General features: G+C 46.7%; 3 protein-coding genes across 11 annotated transcripts; 2 read left to right on the top strand and 1 right to left on the bottom strand.

Annotated features, from left to right (window-relative positions):
* The first annotated feature begins 1,020 nt into the window (after positions 1–1,020).
* On the top strand, positions 1,021–4,718 carry LOC117641804. Its single transcript, XM_034379445.1, has 3 exons — positions 1,021–1,180; positions 2,894–3,198; positions 3,349–4,718. The coding sequence occupies exons 2-3, from the start codon at positions 2,947–2,949 to the stop codon at positions 4,318–4,320; spliced, it is 1,224 nt and encodes a 407-aa protein (XP_034235336.1). The 5' UTR covers positions 1,021–1,180; positions 2,894–2,946; the 3' UTR covers positions 4,321–4,718.
* Positions 4,639–7,408, bottom strand: LOC117641805 (zinc finger FYVE domain-containing protein 21-like). Of its 2 annotated transcripts, XM_034379446.1 has the most exons (8): positions 7,004–7,408; positions 6,841–6,891; positions 6,591–6,759; positions 6,416–6,488; positions 6,247–6,335; positions 6,107–6,130; positions 5,866–5,987; positions 4,639–5,778 (listed from the first exon to the last, which is right to left on the bottom strand). In XM_034379446.1, the coding sequence occupies exons 1-8, from the start codon at positions 7,124–7,126 to the stop codon at positions 5,743–5,745; spliced, it is 687 nt and encodes a 228-aa protein (XP_034235337.1). In that variant the 5' UTR covers positions 7,127–7,408; the 3' UTR covers positions 4,639–5,742. The 2 variants fall into 2 exon arrangements, with proteins under 2 accessions (XP_034235337.1, XP_034235338.1); XM_034379447.1 differs by lacking the exon at positions 6,107–6,130 and having other exon boundaries at positions 7,004–7,406.
* Positions 7,409–7,676: 268 nt separating this feature from the next.
* LOC117641313 (E3 ubiquitin-protein ligase UBR5) lies at positions 7,677–22,728 on the top strand. 8 transcript variants are annotated; one of them, XM_034378534.1, is made up of 35 exons: positions 7,678–7,901; positions 8,428–8,628; positions 8,711–8,975; positions 9,071–9,279; positions 9,366–9,562; positions 9,635–9,837; positions 9,951–10,185; positions 10,267–10,455; positions 10,536–10,742; positions 10,838–11,022; positions 11,104–12,229; positions 12,318–12,582; positions 12,677–14,156; positions 14,236–14,434; positions 14,520–14,834; positions 14,965–15,109; positions 15,194–15,285; positions 15,386–15,666; positions 15,748–15,895; positions 15,970–16,104; positions 16,186–16,412; positions 16,533–17,072; positions 17,153–17,252; positions 17,339–17,673; positions 17,756–17,865; positions 17,945–18,164; positions 18,305–18,511; positions 18,595–18,729; positions 18,810–18,977; positions 19,107–19,281; positions 19,365–19,731; positions 19,806–20,012; positions 20,104–20,251; positions 20,334–20,564; positions 20,679–22,728. In XM_034378534.1, exons 1-35 carry the CDS (start codon positions 7,840–7,842, stop codon positions 20,889–20,891), a joined length of 9,522 nt encoding a protein of 3,173 aa, XP_034234425.1. In that variant the 5' UTR covers positions 7,678–7,839; the 3' UTR covers positions 20,892–22,728. The 8 variants fall into 8 exon arrangements, with proteins under 8 accessions (XP_034234422.1, XP_034234425.1, XP_034234426.1 ...); XM_034378535.1 differs by having other exon boundaries at positions 8,708–8,975; positions 16,189–16,412; positions 18,595–18,723; XM_034378532.1 differs by having other exon boundaries at positions 8,708–8,975.
* The last annotated feature ends 42 nt before the right edge of the window (positions 22,729–22,770 follow it).

Genomic DNA, 22,770 nt, shown 5'->3' with positions numbered 1-22,770 from the left:
GCCGCGCGTAGCCCCGCCTACGCCTAGCCTCCGCCTAGCCAGCCCTAGGCCCTAGGCCCTAGGCCCCAGGCCGCGCCTCGCGCAGGGCAGGGCTCACCCGCAAACGCCTTATCCGTCGTTCCCGGCATCGCCGATAAAGACGTTCCGCTGAACTCTCATCATCGCCATTTTTGACCCGCGCACTTCGGAGGGCTGTCTGGGAGGCGTACGAGAGATTACCACTGTGGTGCAACGTTGTACTCACTACTGATCCTACTGATGGAGGGCGAAAGACGAAAGATACCAAATCACGGTGCTTGCCAGGGCGGATCGTGAATAGGAAGATAACCAACCGACCGAGAATAGCCCGCTCCAAGTCCGAAGGAGCGCACAATTTCGGAACCTCGGAAAACTTCGACACAAATTTGACACCACCACCACTACCATAACAAGAAGAACAACAATAACAACAAAAACAACAACCCTTCAAACCACTTGAAACCATCCGGTAACAGAGGGTGTTCGACCCCACCGCTTTTTGCTTGACATGTCGTGACACGTGACACACTGCACTACACCTGCATACCGGCCGCGGGTAAAAATAATCGCGGATCGATTCGGCGGTGTCGGCGCCCCGCCCCGCCCCGCCCCGCCCCGCCCCGCCCCGCCCCGCCCGCCCCGCCCCGCCCCGCCCCGCCCCGCCCCGCCCCGCCCGCCCCGCCCGCGCCGGTGCGGCCAGCCGCCGCTGGACAAGGCCACAAGACGCCCCGGACCGCATCCCGGACGCCGCGGCGGCGCGCGCTTCCCAGGAACAGGACGACGACGGGGAGCTCCTCCTCGGATGCGCGGCTGCCCGCCCCCGGCCCGGCCCCCGGCCCCTGCGGTGACGACGTGGGACTGTGTGCTGCGCGGCGTGCTACACGGTGAGCTGGGCGACGCGGGGCTCGGCGGGGCGAGAGGTTGGCGGGGCGACGGCGCGGCGGTGGCGGTCCTCCCGCGTCCCGCGAACAGACTTTATCAAGCGGCCCCGCGGGGATCGCTCAGTGTCGTCCCACCGCGCCGCGCCGCCAAACACAACAAGCTGACGAGCACTGCCAAGCTCTCCACGCAGTGCCAGCAGCGCGCCCAACCCGCGCACCCGGCCACAACAGAGGAAGGGATCGCGGTCAAGCGGCCCCGTCGGCAGATACAGCGGCCAAAGGTGAGTTTCGAGTGGAGTGGCAGACCCCCTTTAAGTAGGCCCGCGCTCAGCAGGGAGTGCGTGGTGCTGGTGGTGCGTCACGATCCATATGTGGTCTAGCCCTTAATGGTAATGGTACGGTGCGAGCAGCCTGCGAGGTAGGCAGTCCCGTCGCACGCAGGAGCGTTGCGTCGGCCGGGTTGCCTAGCTCGTCTTCGCAGGCGCTCCAGCCGGCCCAGCCCAGCCGGCATCGGTGAGGCTGGGCGGTGGAAAGGGACGCTCGGCCGCTCCCCGTGGGTGCCGTGGGGTGGGGCAGCAGCGGCCACATTTGATTGAAACTGAATGCGCTCGGTGCCGCTGCCTCCGGTTGGCCGCGTCGCGCGACAAAAAGGGCGCCGAGGCCAACATCGCTTTGCAAGTTTGTTCGCTTGACACCGAAATCGGTGACAGTTGACAGTCTCGGAGTGCATCGGTTTTGGATCTTTTCAAGTTCGCCGACCGAGATACTGGGTTTCATAACAGAGCAGCTCCTCGCAGAGCCGCTAGCGTGGAGACGTGACGACCTCGCCGATAAGCGTGTCGTGCCTTCCTCGGCCACGCGCTCTAGAAACTGACAGTGTACACGTACACAGTGTGCCCTAGCGGGAGCGTTCACACCAGGTACGCTCCGCTTGGTGCATTGCATGCCAGGTGCACCCGAGTGCACTCCAGGCCGAGGCAATGCCAGATAGCCACGATGCAGAGCGTCCGCAACGAGGTCCGCAATCTCAGCCGTCCACTGTCTGTCATACTCACGTGGGGCGTTCCCCCTGAGAGCAGGCAGGGCGGCGAACCGACCCTTTGGAGCCAGGCGACAGCCACCCCATAAAAAAGAGATACGGATGAAGTGAACCCTCGGCAAACAGGCGTTGACCGTGGCGGCCTGCAGCCCTCACCTTGGCTCTGCCTTGGCTGCACTGGCCCCCCATGGGCCCGCCCGGTCGGCAAATTTGTCCAAACTCAGCCCACCGTAAAGTAATTCCAAGGGACCGCGCGCGGAGGGTGAGCTTCAAGTGGGCGCCGTTTACGCTTATCAGCCACATGCCACCTTATCGCACGGAGCCTCTAGAGCACGGCTGCGTTGCAGCTAATGAGATCGCAGCTATTCCCAATAGACGACTTGAGCTAGGTGAAAGAAGAGGAAGAAAATACCTTCCCGAACATGGCGGCCGGCCGCCGTCGGCTGCCAGGACCAATGAGGGGCCGGCCGCCATGTTCGGGAAGGTATTTTCTTCCTCTTCTTTCGCCTAGCTCAAGTCGTCTATTGGAGTGAAACCACCAGGGGCGTGGGCGTGGGTTGGTGGATCCGCGGGGGCGTCGCCGGCAGCGCCATGGCAGCGCCCTGGCAGCGCCTAGAGGCCCCCTAGGCCCGGCCGATCCGTGCTGCCGGCCGCGCGGACTCGCGTCGCCGGCGTGCCCCCGACTGGATCGGCGACCCAGGGGTGGATCCAGAAGCGGCTTCAGGTGCGGGAGTCGCCTACTGCTAGGGGCAACGTGCGACTTTTTGCGTGCCTTTCAGACGACGCCTCCGTCCCCCCTGGATCCGCGCCTGCCGCGGCCGGTCCTCTGACCTGACGGCGTGCCGGTGGCGGTGGTCGCCATTCGCGCAAGTCAGTCCCTCGATGAATATGCAGGCAGTCGCGGCGTGCGTACTGCTGGACGCGGCCCCTGGTGACCGTTCCCCTCTCTGCGCAGCCCTCGGCGCAGCCCTCGGCGCAGCCCTCGGCGCAGCCCGCGCAGCCTGCAGCATGTTCCTGGAGGTGCCCGACGTGGCCGCGCTGCTGGCGGCCAGCGCGCCGCCCTCCTCGCGGTGCGTGGGCTTGGAGGTGCGCGGCGAGACGGCCGCGGGGGAGAACTACGGCAGCACCTTCCTCATGCTCAACGCCCACTTCGAGGACAAGCAGGGCAACAAGTCCACCGTCCCGGCCGTGTGCAAGCGCCTGCCGCCCACCGAGTACCTGCGCGACACCTTCAACGTGGACGTTTCTTTCCCCAAAGAGGTGCGTGCCAGTTTCCAATAGCCTCCCCATTGTGAGTAAGGTTCCACCCCTCCCACGGATAGTCACAGGTGTCCGTCAGATCAGTGTTAAAATTCTCGCCCCTCGACTCTTGCGGAGGGTGTCTATTGATTTTCGAAATCTGTCTCCCAGGTCGACTTTTACCGCTACGTAGTGCCCGCCATGGAGGAGCTGCAGCGTGACCTGCGCATCCCCGAGGCGGAGCGCTTCCAGTCCTTCCCCAAGATGCTGGGCGCGCGCATCGGCAGTCGCGACGACGCGGTGGTGGACGACGACGCCATCCTGGTGCTGGAGGACTTGGGGAGCCAGGGGTACCGCTGCGGGAGCCGCGGCAACGGCATGGACGTGGAGCAGTGCCGGGTGGCGGTGACCGAGCTGGCGCGCTTCCACGCCCTGGGCATCGCCCTGCGGTCCCGCCGGCCGGCCGTCTTCAGCGGCGACGCCGTGCAGAAGGCCTGCGTCTTCTACATGCACAACAAGCGGGAGGAGTCGGACAAGCTGTACCTACGCTTCGCCGAGAACAGCCTGGACATGGTGCTCGAGCACGTGCCGGAGGTCCGGTCCCTGGTCGACGAGGCGACGCTGCGCAAGGCGATGAAGACCCTCAAGAACGACAGCCTGCCCGCGGGGCCCTTCACCACCATCCTGCACGAGGACTTTTGGGTCAACAACATGATGTTCGCGTACGACAAGCAGGGGAAGCCTGACCGCCTCAAGATGGTGGACTTCCAGCTGACGAGAATCGGCCCCGCCTCGTCGGACCTCGTCTTCTTCCTGTACTCGAGCGCGGACTCGGACGCGCTGTCCCAGGTGGACACGCTGCTCAGGGAGTACCACGCCGAGCTGGTGCGGTACGCTCGCCTGCACGGCGTGGACACCAGCGACATGGACTGGGACGCCTTCCAGCGCGACTTGGCCACTACGGTGCCGGTGGAGTTCTCGCACTTGTTCGTCATGATCAGCATCATCCGCGCCAACCAGGCCGTCGAGAAGAGCGACTCGCACTCCGACGCCGTGTTCTCATCGAAGCTCGGCATGAGCGAGGCCGCCAAAACGCGCTACGTGGAGCTGCTCTCGCACTGGGTGCAGAGAGGGTGGATGTGAGCGAAGCGTCCATGTCGACGGCCCGACGGGGCTCCAGTCCGTCAGGCGCGTATCCAGAGGGGCCGGGGGGTTGGCGATGGGGGCGTCGCTCCCCTGAAAGGTAGTCGCACTTTGCCCCTGTAAGTAGGCAACTTTTGCGTCCGCCAGACCTCCAGCGAGCGCGATCGCCGAGTCAGTGTGCCATCCCCTGTCGAGAATTAACACCGTTAGCTCAATCTGAGCATAAAAAGTGTTGAAGCATGCCTGTTTAAGTTCATGAAGTATTTGTATTTGTGCAAGAAACTGGAAAGATCCCTTGGTGAAAAACAAAAACTATGGTAAAAGTTCTACAGTTTTATTTCATACATAAAATATAGTTTTAAAGTCTTTACAATTGTTAATAAATATGCTAAGGTGCCCTACAAGCCCAACATGATATCCCAATATGCCCAGATAAACCTAATTCCTACAAGGAATATTTTTAAAATCTAATTCCTACAAGGAATTTTTTAAAAAAGAAGTTTAAAATTATGTTAGACTATGCAGCTATGCATAGCACATGTTGAAAGATGGCGAACAAACATCATTGGATTTTAGGGAGGGGCAACCTTTATCCAAATAATTTTTGAAAAGTGCAGGATTGAATACTTTTCTGACATCGATGTGCCTTCCATGATTGGAAGAAAGCATTCGAGATTCAAAACAAGTGTATAAGGAAAAATTAAAACTTATGTAGTAAACTAATAACAATTGAAAATGAAAGAAATAATATCATAAAGTCCCTCTAAACTAGAACCAACAAAAAAAGGTGAAATTGATTATTATAAATGCATTCATGGTGTCTAAAAAATAAAGTTTTCATACTATAATAAAAAGATGATAATAATAAAAAGAGGAATACAAATTGTGTTCTCACAAAATGGAATGAAGACATGGATATTGATACGAATGGCTCAAAAACTTAGAGATTCAAGTGTCTTTTGAGATGGCACTGCAGCAAAATGGCAACAAACTTAAAGATGGCATTATGTAAACAAAGTGACCAAAACAAATTTCTGACATGACACTTCCAGTCATATCACTTTTACTAACACTATCACGGCAAGTACAACAAAAGGCCCAATTCAACCAGCAATCAAACAAGGCCCAAAACTAAGTTAAAATCAATAATAAGCCATTCACAATCCCTTCTTTAAATAATCTTTTGATCAGCATAGAAAACAGGATTATAAAATATGAAAAAGGGTCCCATTTTTGAAACAAACACGGGAGAAAATGAAACAAACCCACCAAATCAAAACAACTTTAGGATAAAATAGCACAAAAATTGTGATCAGGTACATTGACAGTAAGAGAGATAATTTGGGAATACTTCTTACAAAAAAAGGAAACTGTGGGGTTTGCACAGTGATCTTGATGCTGGTGAGAGAAGGTGTCCCATTTTCAGCTGTTTTCCATATTATACAAGAACTTCAGAGCCTGGAACCACAAACCCTTCTTAATTAAGTAACTAGTTTCTAAATACAGTAATTGCAATAGGAAAATCTGTCTTTAAAAAAAAATCACCTGCTGCATTGCAAGTATCCATGAGCTTCCCATCTTCCGCAAGGCATCCGGTCCTGTTGTGAGTTTTAAGTGCTTCTCACTATCTTCCTGCGTAGTAAACACTAGCTGCATACTGCTTCCACCTGTAAAACAAAAGAAAATTTGAACAAATAGTTTGGTTTAAACTTCAGTCAGAATATGATGAACAAGCGACACTACTGTGGTGATGAGTGGCGAGCAATAAAACACAATGAAATCATACCTGAGTTAAAATCCTCATAGCAATCTAGAATAAGTGTTTTTGAACATTATGTCAAAAAACTCAACACTGTTAACTAGTTTTCACTTTTGCAACCAAGGCATTATATTAATTATATATGACAGTGGTAGTAATGTACATACCTAAGACATCTACATCCTTTGAGACGCTAAAAGATTTAATTAGAAGAATATCAATAGGGTCCTGGGATGTGCCATCAAACATGAGATATCTGAAAGTTAATCAGAGAGATGAATAGCTAGTTGTATGTATACATTTGGTACATACATATGATCTACTTTCACAAAATACCTGTGATCAGGTGTCAGCTTGCATAACATGAGATCAGTTCCATTTAAAGATGAATCCGACACAAAGGACGCTCCTGTGTCAGAAAATCAAATCAGTAGAAATTTATTACATTAAGTTTTGACTGGAAGCTGAATTGTACTAACAAGCCTACAAAATTTTCACATCATCGTATTACCATTTGTCAGCACTTTTAAGTGGCGCTGAAAGAAATCCTGTTCATGCGAAGTTTGATCAGCACACTGTTCACACATTCGAACTGGATCAACAAAGCTCATACGCGGTAATGGTAGTCTTGTAGAACAACAGTGTCCACAATAAATCCTTCCACAACGACGGCAATGGTGCTAAAATGTGAAATCAGACAGTCAAGAAAGAGTAAGAAAACAAGGGAATATAATATACCATTTCTTGCGTGATCAACGTACTCTGCGCAGTGTTAAACCAAACTTAGATTTGCAGTCAGTGCAGTTCTTCGACTAGGACAGAAACAACAGAATATGTTACATACACTTCAAAGGCTTAATGTGACATAGTAAAATGAAATAATCAACATCTAGAACAGTGGCCGCACCCATTGAAGGTCCTCACCTCACTATCTGGTGTCCAGGGTGGTTCACAGAGTAGAAATGGACTTCTACAATCATCATTCGCTAGTACGATTCGAAGTCCCGATTTTGACCTCACTAATTTCTTCCACGGAGAATATTCCATCGTATGGGAGATAGGACAGGAAGAGTGAACAACAAGTGCCAATTGACTCCACTTTAAGTCCGCTTGGAGTCAACAAACTCCCTTACACATCACATATCTCGTATAAAAACAGAACTTTAAAACCATGGAGTGATTAAACCTGGCACTGAAATGAAAGCCAGCGATGAGTAACCATCGAATGTCCGGCAAAAACTTGCTTTTGGCCTAAATTTTTGACAAATGGTTCTTTTTCAAAATTATTTTTGTGTAAACAACAACACATCTCGATTCACATTGAGATTTGTCTGCTAGGACGAAGTGCCAACATTCTCTGCTCAAAATGATACAACGAGATCGATGCCTCTTTACAGTGTAAGGTCATGAGAAAATTGAGAGAGTAAATCAAATTTAACGTATCTCATGCTTGAAATAATCACATTTTGTGCCCACAAATTTGTGACATCGTTTTTATGGAAAGTAATTCAAATGTGGCGCCTATGGCAGCCTGGGCTGGGTACCTTCCAAATCACACCGCACACACTTCACGTGGTCTCCGCTAGAAAACGTTTGTGTCGTTGAGTTCGTTCCACAATCGTGCTTGGTTGTCGGCAGGTTCATGTCGTCATTGTCTCAAAAACATGGCGATTGGGTTATTGGACGAATTCCTTTCGTAATTCAAGTGTTGCAGTAGAGATTTTCAATTCAGGAGAGAAGTCACTTTGAAAGGGAGGATAATGTCCTCCCTTCATTTTGTTGTCCATCCACTTCCAGGCACTGAAGATCAGTTAAATGATCGGTGAGTGAAGGCCTACGCGACAGGCTTAGTCCTTGGCCAGCCCCCTTTAAGCCTAAATTATTTCCCCATTCTCGTACCCCGGCCCAAACTATATTTTCTTTTGACGTGTTACACAATGAATTTGTCCAATGCATTACTAGAGTCTTCCAAGCTCCATGGAGGTCGTTAGCCCACGTCCCCATTCATCTCGGTGTTTTTTTTTAGGTTAAGGTTTTTGAACTTGCAATGTTCGTTTAAACGGTGTATTCGTCACTGCAAATTTATAATGCTCAATATTGCATGACACGTATCTTAAAGAAATTTAGAACTTCTCTTTGAAGGCATCATTTTCTCCATTTGACCTCCATGCACACACTTATTAATTTATTTTGACTTTTGAACTTGGCATACCTATCAATGATTCATAGTTGTAGTGTACCTGTTACTTTCATGAGGCCTCTTTTGGAATCTTTGGTCATTATTGTATTGATGACCATGTTCTACAGATTATACTTGTGGTTTCATGACCCATGGTTTTTGTTTGCAGGCTGAAGGAGGTTTCTGACAAGTTGAATAGATTTGGTCACTCAAACCCAGCAGCTCTCAATGGATTAAAAGTTCCTGTAAAGCAAATTGTTGTTGGGCCTTCACACCTGGCTCTTCTGTTAGAAGATGGGCGTATATGTAGACTTTCATTCTCAATCATATCAGATAGACTGGACCTTAGCAAAAATGACCCTAACAAAAAGTGAGTATTGCTTTCTCTGTTGGACTACTAACAGCTGTATACACCTTACCTAAACTTAACAATTACTTGAAATTTTTAGTAGCAGGCCCAGTGGAGGGAGTGGAGGAGGTGCAGGCAGACAATTCCACCGCACTAGAGCTCGCCTTATGCGCTCCAGTGCAGCTTTGCGAACCACAGCTGGGACAAGGGGAGCTGCTGGCGTGATAATAGGGGCCAGTAGCTCTGGTGGTTCTGGTGGCTCTGGCTCCCGACCGCTCGTTGTACCTTATGTTCCTGAGGAGCTTGTATCTCAAGCTCAAGTGGTACTGCAAGGCAAGAGTAGGAATCTCATTATTAGGGAGCTTCAGGTATTTAAAATTGGCTATCAGTGTTGCTTTTTAAAGAATGTTCTTTTCATTGAGCTGGATTAGCTAACAAGTTTTTTAAATGTTTATCTGTGTAGCGTACAAATCTTGATGTAAATTTGGCTGTGAACAATTTACTATCTCGAGATGATGAAGAAGCAGATGATGGAGACGATGCCCAAGATTCCTATGTGCCGGAAGATCTTATTTCCTTACTTGATGGAAATTTCCACACCGATCATTCAGTCATCATTGATGCTGACACAATGTTTTCTGAAGATATGTTTGGCTACTCTGCTATCCGAAAGTAAGTTTTAAGAACTTGCTCAAATGAAATTTTGTCACCTATTTTTCAGAAATTGTTTTGTATATTGATAATAAATGTATGCTCAGTTCCAGGCCTGGTACTGCTGCTAGACGGCTTACCTCAAATGTCAGCTCAACTGAAAGAGAGAGAGAAAGAGATCGTGAGGGAGAAAGAGATCGTGATCGTGACAGCTTCTCGAGGTGGAGGGATAGGCAATATTTTGGCCCCAGGCGTTGGCTGGAATCAGCTCTCAGAGATTCTTCTGCTTGGGAGAGAGATCAAGGTACTTCATTCTGCCTAATTCTAAAGTGGATTACTATTTTCAGATTTCACAACATTTGTTTTTTATTTATAGAGAGTAAAAAGAAGGAACTTGCCCAACAAAGTCCATTGTGGATATCTGATGAGTTGGAATATTGGCCTGACCGGTCACCCTTAGAACCTCTTCCCAAATTTGTGCAGATTGTTGGACTGCACAGTGAGCTCATTGCTCTTTCATGCACTGGTCAGCTGTACCAATGGCGATGGGGTGATGTGGAACCGTACAGACATCCAGAGGTACAACCCTCTAAAATTTGTGTTTCAATTATTTTGCCTGCTTTCATTTTTGTGTGTCTAGCTCATTATACATATTACTTTGGATTAATTATAACATTAATTTTCTTGTTTAGAACCCATCTGTTCATCATCCCAAAACAATAACCTTGGGACTTCTGAATGAGAAAATATTGCACGTGTCAGCGTCAGCCATACGTTGTTCTGTTGCCTCAGAAAGTGGCCGTGTTGCCACCTGGATGGATGAAACTTTACAGCATGCTGCTGGGCGACTGGAACACCCTGCCCAGAGTTTTACAGAGTTTCAGTTAGACAACATTGTCTCCCTACACACATGCATTTTGTATACAGGTACGATTCTTTCCATTTAACAATCAAACTTGCTTCTCAAATTCTGGTAATCATAAGAATAAATAAATGAATCCCTTGCAGTTGCTCGTCTGGAGAGTGGGGCAATGTATTGGTGGGGTATCCTCCCATTCTGTCAAAGGAAGCGTTTATGGGAAAAATACAGAGCTAAATCTCGTAAACATCGACCTTCTACTGCCTTGTCAGCTGACATTGTGGCCGGTAGTCAAGTCTGCATGAAAATAAGCCCCATGTACCAAGCAGGAGCCATAGGTGAGGCCTTTTTTCATATTTGTTTTCTCTCAAATAGTCTCAATTAAATGACAGCTCTAATCTTAATAAAATATTTTCAGGCTTTACAATTTCTAATGGTGTGCCCAAAGTTGGTGTTCTTCAAAATTCGGCATGGAATTTAGCTGATGTATGTCGCTTTAAGTTACTTCCACCCTCACCTGCCCCATCTTGTAGTGGTGTTACTTTGGAACAGTTACATGGACGGTCTCGTGATAGTGGAATTGGCAGTGGTAGCAACAGTGGTAGTGGCTCTAACAGCAATTCAGGTGTGTAACAAGTGTTCCATTCGTACTGTGTTAACCTTAATTTTCACTTGTACATGCAAGTGGTAATTAAAATTTACAATAAAACATAATTGCAGGATCATCTGGCAAAAATACCCACAAAGAAACTGCAGACCGGCTGGATATGCCCCCACCACCATCTCCTGCTTCAAGTACTTGCAGTGACACTCCAAGTAATACATCAAGTATCAAGAGGCAAAAACGGCCAGCACCAAAGGGAGATGACTGTGACAAGAAGGACGAGGAAGAATGGCCACTTAAAGTTAGTCAATTATTATGTTTGTGGTTTCTCTGTACTCTTGTCTTAATAATAAATTTTACATTATCTGTTGATTTTTTTCAGGATGTCATATTTGTTGAAGATGTGAAAAGTATGCCTATGGGCAGAGTCCTCAAAGTTGATGGTGCTTTTGCTCTTGTCCGATTCCCTGGTGCTAAAGAGGTCCTTAATGCTGCCAACTCCAACAAAGATGGATCGAAGGATGCTGGCTCTGGATCTGATGATATGATGAGCCTTCTGCAAGATTGCAGATTAATGCGTAAAGATGACCTTCAAGTTGTCAAGTCTAATGCAACATCAAGAGTGCCAGACTGTTTCCAGAGGACCCCACGCCGCATCAACATTCCAGAGAGTGGAGGACAGATCCTTACGATTGCTGTTGATGGTCAAGGCATCCATGCCATTGTTAAGACTGGATCTAAGTTGAGCTATGTCCTATTGAATGTGAGCACTGGCCGCATAGAGCAAGACAGCCCATTCCCTTGTGACACAGCTGCTTTCATGGGTCTTGACTCGCATGCTGTTAATCTTACAAGTACTGGAGAAAGTGGCCAAAGTGTCCTTTTGCTTCGTGATGGAAACAGTGCAATTTGCCCTCTGGCCAAAGATTGCGTTGAAGCAATCAGAGATCCGCATTGGTTAGATCTTCCACCTATCAGATGCATTGGCACAGGAATTCATGCGCTCACTGCTGTGGCTGCAAGCACAAATTTGAAGAATCAAGTTGCACTTCTCGTTCTTGCTTTGGAGTCACAAGTGCTCATGTCTAAAGTGTTGAGGTGCGACCTTGACGGTATCAAGCAGGTCTTGAACTCTCTAGATTCTGAAGCCAAGCTCGGAGTGACCATCAGTGTGGTGCTGAACAACATTTTGCATGAGCGGTGTGATGGCAACAGGAATATTTTCCATGCGTGTGTGTCCCAATGTGCTCCAACATCCAACAAAGATGCAACTGGGGAAAGCACTTCCGAAACAAACACAACAGCTACAGGAGCGGCTGCAGCGTCATCTCCTGCTGGGCCCAGCAATTCTGGAGTGGGTGGTGCTGCCAATGGTAGCAGCTGTGCTGGAGGAAGCTCCAACAATGGGACGCTGGACAATGCTATTAATGTCATTAGCAGCACTCCGGTTAGCCTTAGAGACATGATGCGAAGAGCATCACAAGTTGTGCGCTCTGAGATGTCTGAGAGTAAGTACTTGCTGAAACCTTAAATCATAAAAAATCAACTTAAAAAAAAAAAATAGTTCTTGTGACACTAGTTTGTTCTTTGTTTCAGTGGGTCAAAACTCTGTTGAAGATTCGATCGCACCTTCACTTTCCTGGCAAGAAACATTTGAAATTGCAGGCTCAGGTGATGAAGACAGCCTGATGGGACCCGGGCGTTCTGCAAACAACAGTAATGCAGGTGCTATGGGAGGCTTGGATGGATCTGGTGCTGTCATGAATCCTTCAGAGAGGCGCAATGCAGCTCTGCAAGCACTCAAGATTTTGACTGAAAGTCGGGCCCTTCAACCCCATTTGCATGAGTTACTCAGTGCCAAGTAAGAAATTCCAATGATCTTTCATTCATCAGTCCCTGATATCAGTTCTGAATTTTCCTCATTTCTAACTGGCTTGACTTTATTTTTCTTTCAGGGATGCTACTGGTCAGACGCCTTTCATGCTGGCTGTGACATCTCGTGCGTATCCAGCTGCACAAATCCTTTTGAGTACCATTCAGAGTGTGGCTACCAAATTAACCTCAGAACAGGGTATGAACAAGACCAGGCTTGGTGCCGATTTCAGTGCAGATGATAATAAGAGGTCCACATATGATGATAATCAGATGGACTGCAAAATGGATGATACAGGAGATAACGTTGGTATGGATACCATGTTCAACCCTCCTTCTGGATCCTCCACTCCGGTTCCAGGCCCTTCATGCAGCTCTGCAGGGGATGACAAAAATTCTTCTTCATCCTGGTTTAAACTTTTGAGAGACCTGAACTCAAAGTCTCCAATGGAAAACACAGATGCTGGTGGCCAGAAGGATGCTGCAAAGTGGAACCTTATGGCAGAAATGGTTTATCCTCCAGGTTCCCATCCTGATTGCAATCCTCTGCATGTTGTCTGCTGCAACGACACATGCAGTTTCACGTGGACTGGAGCAGAGCATATCAAGCAAGATATATTTGAGTGTCGCACATGTGGGCTCACTGGCTCTTTGTGCTGCTGCACGGAGTGTGCAAGAGTTTGTCACAAAGGTCATGACTGTAAAATTAAGAGGACAAACCCCACAGCTTACTGTGACTGCTGGGAGAAGTGCAAGTGCAAAGCTCTTGTTCAAGGCCCTCAGACATCCAGGTACTATTTGCTCTGCCGCCTCGTCACAGAGACCCATCTTGTTGAGTTGCCTAACAATAGGGGCGAAAACATCCTCCTTTTCCTTGTGCAAACTGTGGGACGGCAAGTAATTGAGCAGAAACAGTTCCATGCTGGCAACCGAACCCGGGGAGCGTCTGCCACACGCAAGGCCCCGTCCTCTGATGTAGAGGTGGACATGCCGGACCACGATCTGGAACCTCCTCGCTTCAGCCGTCGGGCTTTGGAGAGACTCCTCAACGACTGGCCTGCAGTCAGAGCCATGATAATGTCTGGCATGAGGGAATCAACATCTGCCAGTAGTAGCAATGCTGCGCAAATGGTGTATGAAGATCAGGCGTATCTACGCAGCCAGAGTGGCACTACCCAACTTGATAAGTTTACCCACTGTCTTCTCGTGAAGTGTAGCACAGAAATGTTTGATATACTGCTCACCACATTGATCCGTGAATTGCAAAACGAGTCTGTGCCCGGACGCCAAGCCGACGCGCGCAGCGTGGCTCGCCGCTTTGTGCGGTCTGTCGCGCGCATATTTGTCATTTTCAGCATCGAAATGGCACCCCAGAAGAGCAAGAAACGAGTCGTGGCGAACGAACCACTGCTCAAGTGCAAGCGAGTGTTCCAGGCCCTAATCAGACTGGCAGTCGAAGAGCTCTGTGAAACGGCTGATAGTTTGATCGCACCAGTACGACTGGGCGTGGTTCGTCCCACTGCCCCATTCCAATTGTCTGGGTCATTCATGGATGTGATTGCTGTAAGGATCTAAATAATTGTAAAATATTTTTTGATCTCTTATTTTTATTTTATTTTAATATGATTGTATTTCCTTTCAGGGTTCTGAAGAATTGTTTTCTGTGGAGCCATTGGCCCTGAATGGAGGAGGCTTTGTCGATGCCCACACCGATGAAGGCGGGGTGTTGTCGGTCGCTGCCGGCCACACGGATGGGAGGAGTCCGCATGGAGCTGCGTCTAGCACGGCTCGAGCTCGTCGGGCAGTTGTCATGGACTTGGACGACACGGATGGCGGTGACGGTGAGAAACCGGCGCGGCTGTGCCCGTCTTGGCTCGGCTTGTTCCACAACTCGTTGGCCCTAACACTCTTAATCATTTGTTTCAGGTCTGGGCGGTGAGGATGGTGACGACAACGCAAGTGATCCAGAAGACAATGCTGACCAGCGAGGCGGCGGTGCCGAGGTGGAGCGAGAGCGGGAACGGGAACGGGAGTCACGGTCTCTGAGTGAAGCGGCTGCTGGCGATGCCATCGAGGCCAGCAATGGAGCCCAGGACGAAGCCCCGCCGGACCCAGAGTCTGACACTGAGCTGGACCTGTTGGCGGAAACTGAGTCTGATAGCGATGACAATCAGAGCAATCAAGACGCTGCCTCTCAGCAGAGGAGTGTGCAGACCGGTGCCACTACTGGTTCAGATACAGGTATGTCAAACTGTGCAACAGTTTCTAAATTTTAATCATACACAATTAATACAATTGTTTTATGTTCTGTTACTTGTTCTGCCTTTGAACCAATTTTTATAATTTTTGTGTGTGTTTGTTGTGTGGTCAGGTATGGCATCACTGATGCTTTACCCAGAGGACGATTCTGGTGAGTCTTCTCAGCAGGAAGAAGAGGAATCTGAGGTAGGAGAAAGTGATGAGCAAGATGCTCAGGAAGACCTGCCCCTGGGAGATGAACAACTAGAACGCCGCACGTAAGTTTCACTCTTTTCTCTAGTTCTCAGCTACTCTGTACCTAGGTTAACTCTGTCCTGATCATAATGTTTATAATCTACCAGGTCAAATAACCCACATGGACAAAGGAACAACCTTGCACCACAATCAATGCAATGGGCTATTCGAACACGGGACTCAGGCGCACGTGCTGGAGGTAGAGTCAAAATGCTGCTGAGTCAATTGCTGCTTTGCCCTGTACTCTGATTTTGCCTGTTTGACTGAGGCATGTTGATCACCCACTTGTGTGTTTCAAGGGGTGCGTGTTGCAGGTGGCTCTTCAGTCATGTTCATCGATCCTTCGACGCTGCGTCGTTCGGCGACCGCTGCGAATGTGGTGGCTGCCGCACAGCAAGCAGCTGCTGCCAGTCATGAACCTCAAACGATGGCAACAACTGCATCCTGCCTCGCCAGGGCGTTTTCCATCGTCATCCGGCAGATTGCTGACTTACTTACAATGCTTCAGGACTACAATGCCCTCACTCCAGTTCTACCAAGGACACTGGAAATCACCTATCAGGAATCAATTAACTTGCAGGTATGCTTTATAGTTAACAAAGTGGACAAGTGTTGAGTGTAGCTTAAATGTAGCTTGTACCTGAAACGTGCTTTCTTTTAGCTGTACCTGGAGTTCCACTTGAAACCAACGTGGGATTGGCTCCTAACAGTAATGGACTCTACTGAAGCTCAGCTGAGGTTTGGAGCTGCCCTTACTCAGTCATCTGACCCAACCCACCCTGGACACCCTCTGCACTCTTCTACCTCTGGTACGGATGATGCCTCTAAAGAAAAGCTTTGTTTGCTCAAGAACATTCACCATAAGATTTCTCACAACTTTCAGGCGGAAGCAGTAGTGCATTGCCTGTGTCCTCAGAAGCTCGACGTCCAGTCACCACCACAACAAGTAACCCCACGGGAAGTACTCGGATAGTGGGATTTTCCTCTGATGCACAGAGATCAGCTCGCGACAGAGAAGGTATTGTTTGTTTTGCTTTAGTTGTTTGTTTGTTTTTTAAAACATTAAACATAAATGATACTTACATTCATTTCATTTCAGCAGGTTTGGATCCTCTCCTGTCTCGACGCGAGTTTTTGTCATACTGCCTATCACTTATGCGCTCCCATAATGCTGAGCATTTAGACAGCCTTCCTGTACTTGATGTTTCTGCTCTAAAGCACATTGCCTACGTATTTGATGCCCTGATATACTACATGAGGTCAGGTGTGGACAGTCCAGTCACTCCTGAAGTGATAAGAGAACCCCTCGAGCCATGGAATGACCAGGTGAGATTTGGTTGACATGTGAGGACCTGAGTAGAGTGCTACATATTGAGTGTTGCTTAATTATTTCACAATTTATCTCTTTCCTTTATTAAAGTCTTAATATGTGACCGTTTTTAACAGGATGAAAATGAAAATGATGAAGGAGATGAAGATACCAACCAATCTGTTGCTATGGAGACAGACTCAGTGGAAGACCAGGAAGTGAGTGCATCCAGCCTCCTTGCTTCGTCTTGCACTGCTAATAACAATGCCTTGGGAGACCGAGAAAGAGGTGCTTCAAGTGGAGCAAGCAAGGGCAGGAAGCATCCTTTCTTCCAGCGCTCAGATTCTACTCTGTGTCTGGGATGCCCTCCACCGGACCCCTTTGAAGCCCCCTTGGCACAAGCTCTCCCCCTAGCAGACCAGCCACATCTGCTTCAGCCCAACGCTCGCAGGGAGGAGTTATTTGGCATGCCTAAGCAGCCGATAACTGTGCCAGCGAGGGGTAACAACCCGCCTGGAAGCTGCAACCCCTTGGAGGTGTTGCCGACTAGGCTTGGGCTCTCCGTAAGAACAGCAGATACAAGTGCAGCTGCCAATGTACCAACCCCTAACCCTTCCAATATAGCGATTCAATTGGCTCATTCTGTGATAGCAAGTCCTGCAGCTTCAACTCAGCAGGTAAACGAGAGTTTTGTTGGTTTTGTTTATTGATGAAAATGGGTGGGTACTTTATTGTTGGGTCATTTCTTTTTCCACAGGGTTCAGGATCTGGTCCCTCTACTTCTTCTGGCACCACTTCTTCAAATCCAAAGAATTATGATGCATTTGATCATGTAATTCGTGAAATGGTTTCCACTTGTACGTTGAATTTGACTTTGTGTTCAAGAACCAGAATGTAGCTCTCTCTGTAAGATTTGTGTGATGAATTTTCTTTATCTTGTCAGGCTCAACTTGGCGAGAAGACAACAGAAGATGGCCCTCTACTTCAACCCAAACCACCACCACCACGTCCTTGTCCAGCGCTTCCTCTGTCAGGGCGCCAATCATTGTTTCTCCTCGGAAGGTTGCTGCCGCCATTGCTGCGGCCACTGCAAATCTTGGTGGCAACTCCAGCTCGAATGTGAGCAATACCAACTTCAAATCATCTGGATCGAGTATCATTGCAACTGGGTCCAAGAGCTTGCTTTCTGCCGGCTCCACTGAGGGAAGCGCATCAATATCACCTGTTAAAAGTGTCATTGTACGAGCTGGGCCTTCTTCCAATCAGGATACTCCTGTGGTGAGGACTTAAGCTGATGGTAAAATCTTAGCTTGCTAGTTTCATGATTTGATTTTAATTAAATTACTATTAATTTGCATAGCCCACACCCCGAACTGATGCTCCAGAAGTGCTAGTAATCCCTACTGAGAATGTCACTGATTGCGAAGATACATCAGCTCATGTTACAGTGGAAACTACTCAGCCTCCAAGGTAAGATAAAATGTTCATTCATTGAATGTTAAACAAAACAAAATTAAGTAGTGATTTCTAACTTAACTTTTCATTTTAGGTCGCAACCTTCTATTGGGCAGTCTGTGTCCCATGACCTCCTCTTAGGGCGCTGGCGGCTCGCCTTGGATCTATTTGGTCGTGTGTTCATGGAGGATGTAGGCCTTGAACCTGGGTCTGTTGTGTCTGAACTGGGAGGATTTGCAGTGAAAGAAGCAAAGTTCCGTAGAGAAATGGAGAAATTGCGAAATGCCCAGCAACGGGATCTGACCTTGTCCAAGGTACTGATTATTTCTCTGATTATTGTCTAATGTTTTTTTTTCTTTTACAATTATGTGTCAGTGTTGTCTGCTTAAGCATTTTTTGCAGTTAAACACTGCTATCAAAGCATTTATCACCCCCTTCTAAAATATTTTTTCAGATGGAGAGAGAACGTAATGCTCTCATTTTGCAAGCTTTGAAAGAGCTCAACACTCAGTATAATACACAGTATAATTCTACCCATCGCCGTGGCTCAAGTTCAAGCCAACAGACCCCATTAGCAGTTCACAAAGTAAAGGTGACCTTTAAAGATGAGCCTGGTGAAGGTACGGGAGTGGCTCGCAGCTTCTACACAGCCATAGCTGAGGTTCGTTTTTTACCATTCTTGTATGTTTCTTTTACTTGTTAATCAGTTCTGAAAAAAAAACTCTGTTTCTCTGATTTTTCTAGGCTTTATTAGCAAATGAAAAGCTTCCAAATCTTGAGTCAGCTCAAGTAGGTACAAGATACAGCAGCCAGTACAATGTCCTCCAAAGAATACGCACACGGGATAGAGAGAGTCTACGGAGACATGTGCAGGTAAAGGTGAATCTGTCGACCATTAAACCTGAATGTCATTTACTTTTCGTCAATTTCTTAATGTTTTGCTCGCTTTCTTTCTGCAGCGCTCCACTGGCCAACGAGTTCGAGAGCCTCGTAGATCGCTGTCCTATGACGCGCGTCTCTTTTACCCCCCCAGCGCTGAAGGCGCCATTGGCGGTGGCGACGGCCGCTCCCACAATGAGCATCTCAGCATGCACCAACAGCAGCTGGGAGACAGACTGTATCCTAAGGTATGGAGTAGAGAGTGGAGTCTCAAGGCGCGCTCAGCACACTGCGGCCGATCACTCACACTCATTCTTGGTGTCTTAGTTATAAGTGTGTCTAATGCTCGTATTTTACTAAGTGCTATTTTTTTTCAGGTGCAAGCTCTTAGGCCAAACTTTGCTGGGAAAATAACTGGTATGCTACTAGAGTTATCTCCAGCTCAACTTCTCATGCTTCTTGCAAGTGAAGATGCGCTCCGCCAAAAGGTAGAGGAGGCAGTTGACTTGATCCTCAATCACGGTCAAGAGTTAGCAAGTGAAGCTTTGCTAGGTAAATGTTAAATCCAAGGAATGAGGTTTTTCTCATCTGTTCTCTTCTAACCTCTTTTCACCCTGTGATTTAATTTTTTGCAGACCTAGATGTGTTCAGCTTATCAGAACGCAGTGGAGGCGGAAGTGGCAGTGCTGCCAGTCAGAGTGGTGCTGCTGGAAGTGGAGCATTGGGTGCAGGTAACTCTGCTGGTTCTGGCAGCGGCAGCGGCAGTGCCAAGAAGGGCAGTGGAAACGCAGGTGGCTCCCTTACAGGCAGCTCCATTTTGCCCTCGGCCGCCTCCACAAAGAGCAGCCTGTTGGCAGGAATTGAAATGATGGACACTGACCCATTAGACGATGGTGAGGATAATGCACCATTATTCTACAGCCCTGGCAAACGGGGCTTCTACTCGCCTCGGCAGGGGAAAGGCTCATTTGAACGTCTGAATGCATTCAGAAATGTTGGCAGGTGCGTTTTCTGTACTGTGATTTAACTTACTGAACTGGAAGAAACCCATTTAAATGTAATTTTTGTTCTTCTAGACTTCTTGGGCTGTGCCTCCTGCAAAATGAGCTGTGCCCCATTTTCCTCAACCGTCATGTCCTAAAAGCCATTCTCGATCGGCCAGTCAAATTTCACGACTTGGCATTCTTTGACCCTCTTATGTATGAGAGTCTACGTCAACTAGTGATTGATGCTGAAAATAAAAACAGTAACAGTTTCTTCTCTGCTCTTGATCTGACATTTAGGTACTGTGCTAGACTAGTTTCTCTCTTGATCATCTATGGTCTTTAACGCTCAAATCAGCATTAATTGCAATTATTGTACGTCTTTCCACAGTATTGACCTTGCACCCGAAGAAGGAGGAGGCTCTGTTGAATTGATACCACATGGGCGTGATGTTGAGGTAACAGCCTCTAATGTTTATGATTATGTCCGTAAATATGCAGATTACAGAATGGTGAAATCACAGGAAAAGGCCATTGATGTAAGTCAACATTAATCAACATTAATTGTTTGTCCTTTAACCTTGTCATGACTATGAGATTAACATTTCTTTGTCATTGCAGGCTATTCGCACTGGTGTATTTGATGTTCTTCCAACTAGTGCCCTTGATGGGCTAACAGCGGAAGATTTGAGGCTACTAGTCAATGGCGTTGGTGATATTGCTGTGTCAACCCTTATATCCTATACAAGCTTCATTAATGAATCTGGTGATGCAGGCGAGAGACACCTTAAATTCAAAAGATGGCTGTGGTCCATTGTGGAGAGAATGACACCTTCCGAGCGCCAAGATTTGGTAAGGAGTGATGCAGCTTAAAAACTTTTTATTTGTTTCTCTGTATATTGTAAAACTGCAATGGAATTTTCAAACTGCTCAAATCGTTGAGTAAATGCAAATGTTTCCTTGCAGGTCTATTTCTGGACCGGTTCTCCCGCTTTGCCAGCGTCAGAAGATGGTTTCCAGCCTATGCCAAGCGTAACTATTCGACCAGCAGATGACTCTCATCTTCCTACTGCAAATACATGCATTTCTAGATTATATGTTCCACTGTACAGTAGCCGCCAAATTCTACGTGCTAAACTATTACTTGCTATCAAAACAAAGAACTTTGGCTTTGTTTAAATTTTATTTACCTTAGTCATTTTATCTGTATTTTGTCTCCTTTGCTGGACATGCAGTAAGGCATGAACTTCTTTGTGTCATAAATGTAAATTTTTGTTAAAAGTAAAAAGTTTGTTGAGGTTGCAGTAGGATTAATGAATAAATTATTATGTTTTCATTGTTTTGAAATACTTGCAGATCCTTAGAATTATATGTAATTGAATCTGTAATTAATTCATTGGCAATTATTTTTGGGTTGGCACATTGCCAACATGCAAAGATTGCAATGGCCCTGTAATTTGGCCAGTCACATTACCATGATGCGTGTCTGTTTCGTGAACAGCATCTTTCTTTCTCTCTTTCTTTTTCCATTCAGCGTGGTGTTAGGATTGGTTTGGGTTCACAACTGTTTTTTTCTATGAAGGTTGATTTTGGGTAAATAGCCTGAGTTTCACACATTTCAAGAATTGATCTATTGAAGTATAATCTATGAAGTTGTTTATGGTTGTTTCATTTCCAGAGATTCAAATCAAGGAAGCATTGGATCTCATAAACTAGACGTCTGAAACCAGATGGTTAATAAATGTCATCCCATCATACCTTGACCTTTTATTGGGGATCTAAGCCTAGAATCAAATGAATTGGGTTCAGTGTATCAAAAAATTTTATTAGACTAGTGAGGCATCTATTTTATGAAGTTCACTGGTGTGGTGTGTAGTTTGTGTGCATGCTAAACTTTACTCTGTACTTTCCGTGTTTTAGGGCATATTTGATAGGTGTGTGCAAGTTGCACTTTTTTCTCACTTATTTTTATTGACTCCTTGTTTTGGCAAGACACAAAGTAATTACTTTAAGGGTTATTATCATATTTCAGTTGTATATTTTAAGAAACTTGTAAGTTTTTTATTTTCGATTATTAGGAATTGTTGTCAGAGGGTAGAGACTGAAGCCACATATTCTTCTTCAAAGGGTGACCAGGTGATTCATTCTTTCTCTTGGCATAAATCATACTTATAAAATTTGCACTGAATTATGACTAGAAATGCAGCATTCCCACCTGTGAATGTTTAAAGTAATTTGTCTTTAAAATTGGAGGCAGTTATTTGCGTTTGAAGCCAAGTTCTCTTATTTTGGGATTTGACTGCAACTTGGTACTTTTTAATATTGTGATATTAAAACTAAAACATCTTTAGTTACTCCATCTTGAATGTTCTCTTTTGTCAAGATGGTGTTAGTGATAATGCTAACATTGAGACCTACAGATTTTTTTTTCTTTTTGTTTTTAAAAAAGAAAGATTGTGTCTTGTGACTTTTTCCCTGTAAATGTATCATTATGGTAAACTTGCCCATGTCATTCTTTTAAACTGTGTGGGTTGAATGGCCTCATAAAGTAATACTAATATAGCAAATATTTGAATTTCTTACTGTAAGAGTTTATTTTAAGAGTACAGTTTCATCTCTAATGTTGGTATCAATTCTTTCATAATCAAATGACCTGTACATAGTGGCGTAGTTGATACATTTTGAAAGATCAGCCTTTATAGATTGTTCTACTTTGGACTGATTCAGAAAGTAGAGATGGAACTTTATTCTTTAAATCATTCTGGATTGTCTCCAATGTAAGCAGTACATAGGTATTTGTATGTGTAATATATATTTTTATACAAAGATTGAGCTTTGGTACCTCTCTGTACAACCACCATCAGGAGGTAGGCATACATGTGTGTTCATTATTTCCTTCTAGACTCTTCCAACTGTTCATGATACTTTAAAGCATGTTATGTGCCAGCTTAATCTTTGTGCTGTAAGACTTGGCAAAAGCTTTGTGCTGAATTAAAGGAAGATGTTTAGGAAGTAACTGTGTACTCTTTTTAGCACCTCTGTCACCTGTTTAAACAGT

This window comes from Thrips palmi, unplaced genomic scaffold, assembly GCF_012932325.1.
Source record: "Thrips palmi isolate BJ-2018 unplaced genomic scaffold, TpBJ-2018v1 HiC_scaffold_15, whole genome shotgun sequence".
NCBI classification, from domain to species: Eukaryota; Metazoa; Arthropoda; class Insecta; order Thysanoptera; family Thripidae; genus Thrips; species Thrips palmi.
The sequence above is the reverse complement of the archived record's forward strand: the minus strand, read 5'-3'. Positions and strand labels throughout refer to the sequence as shown.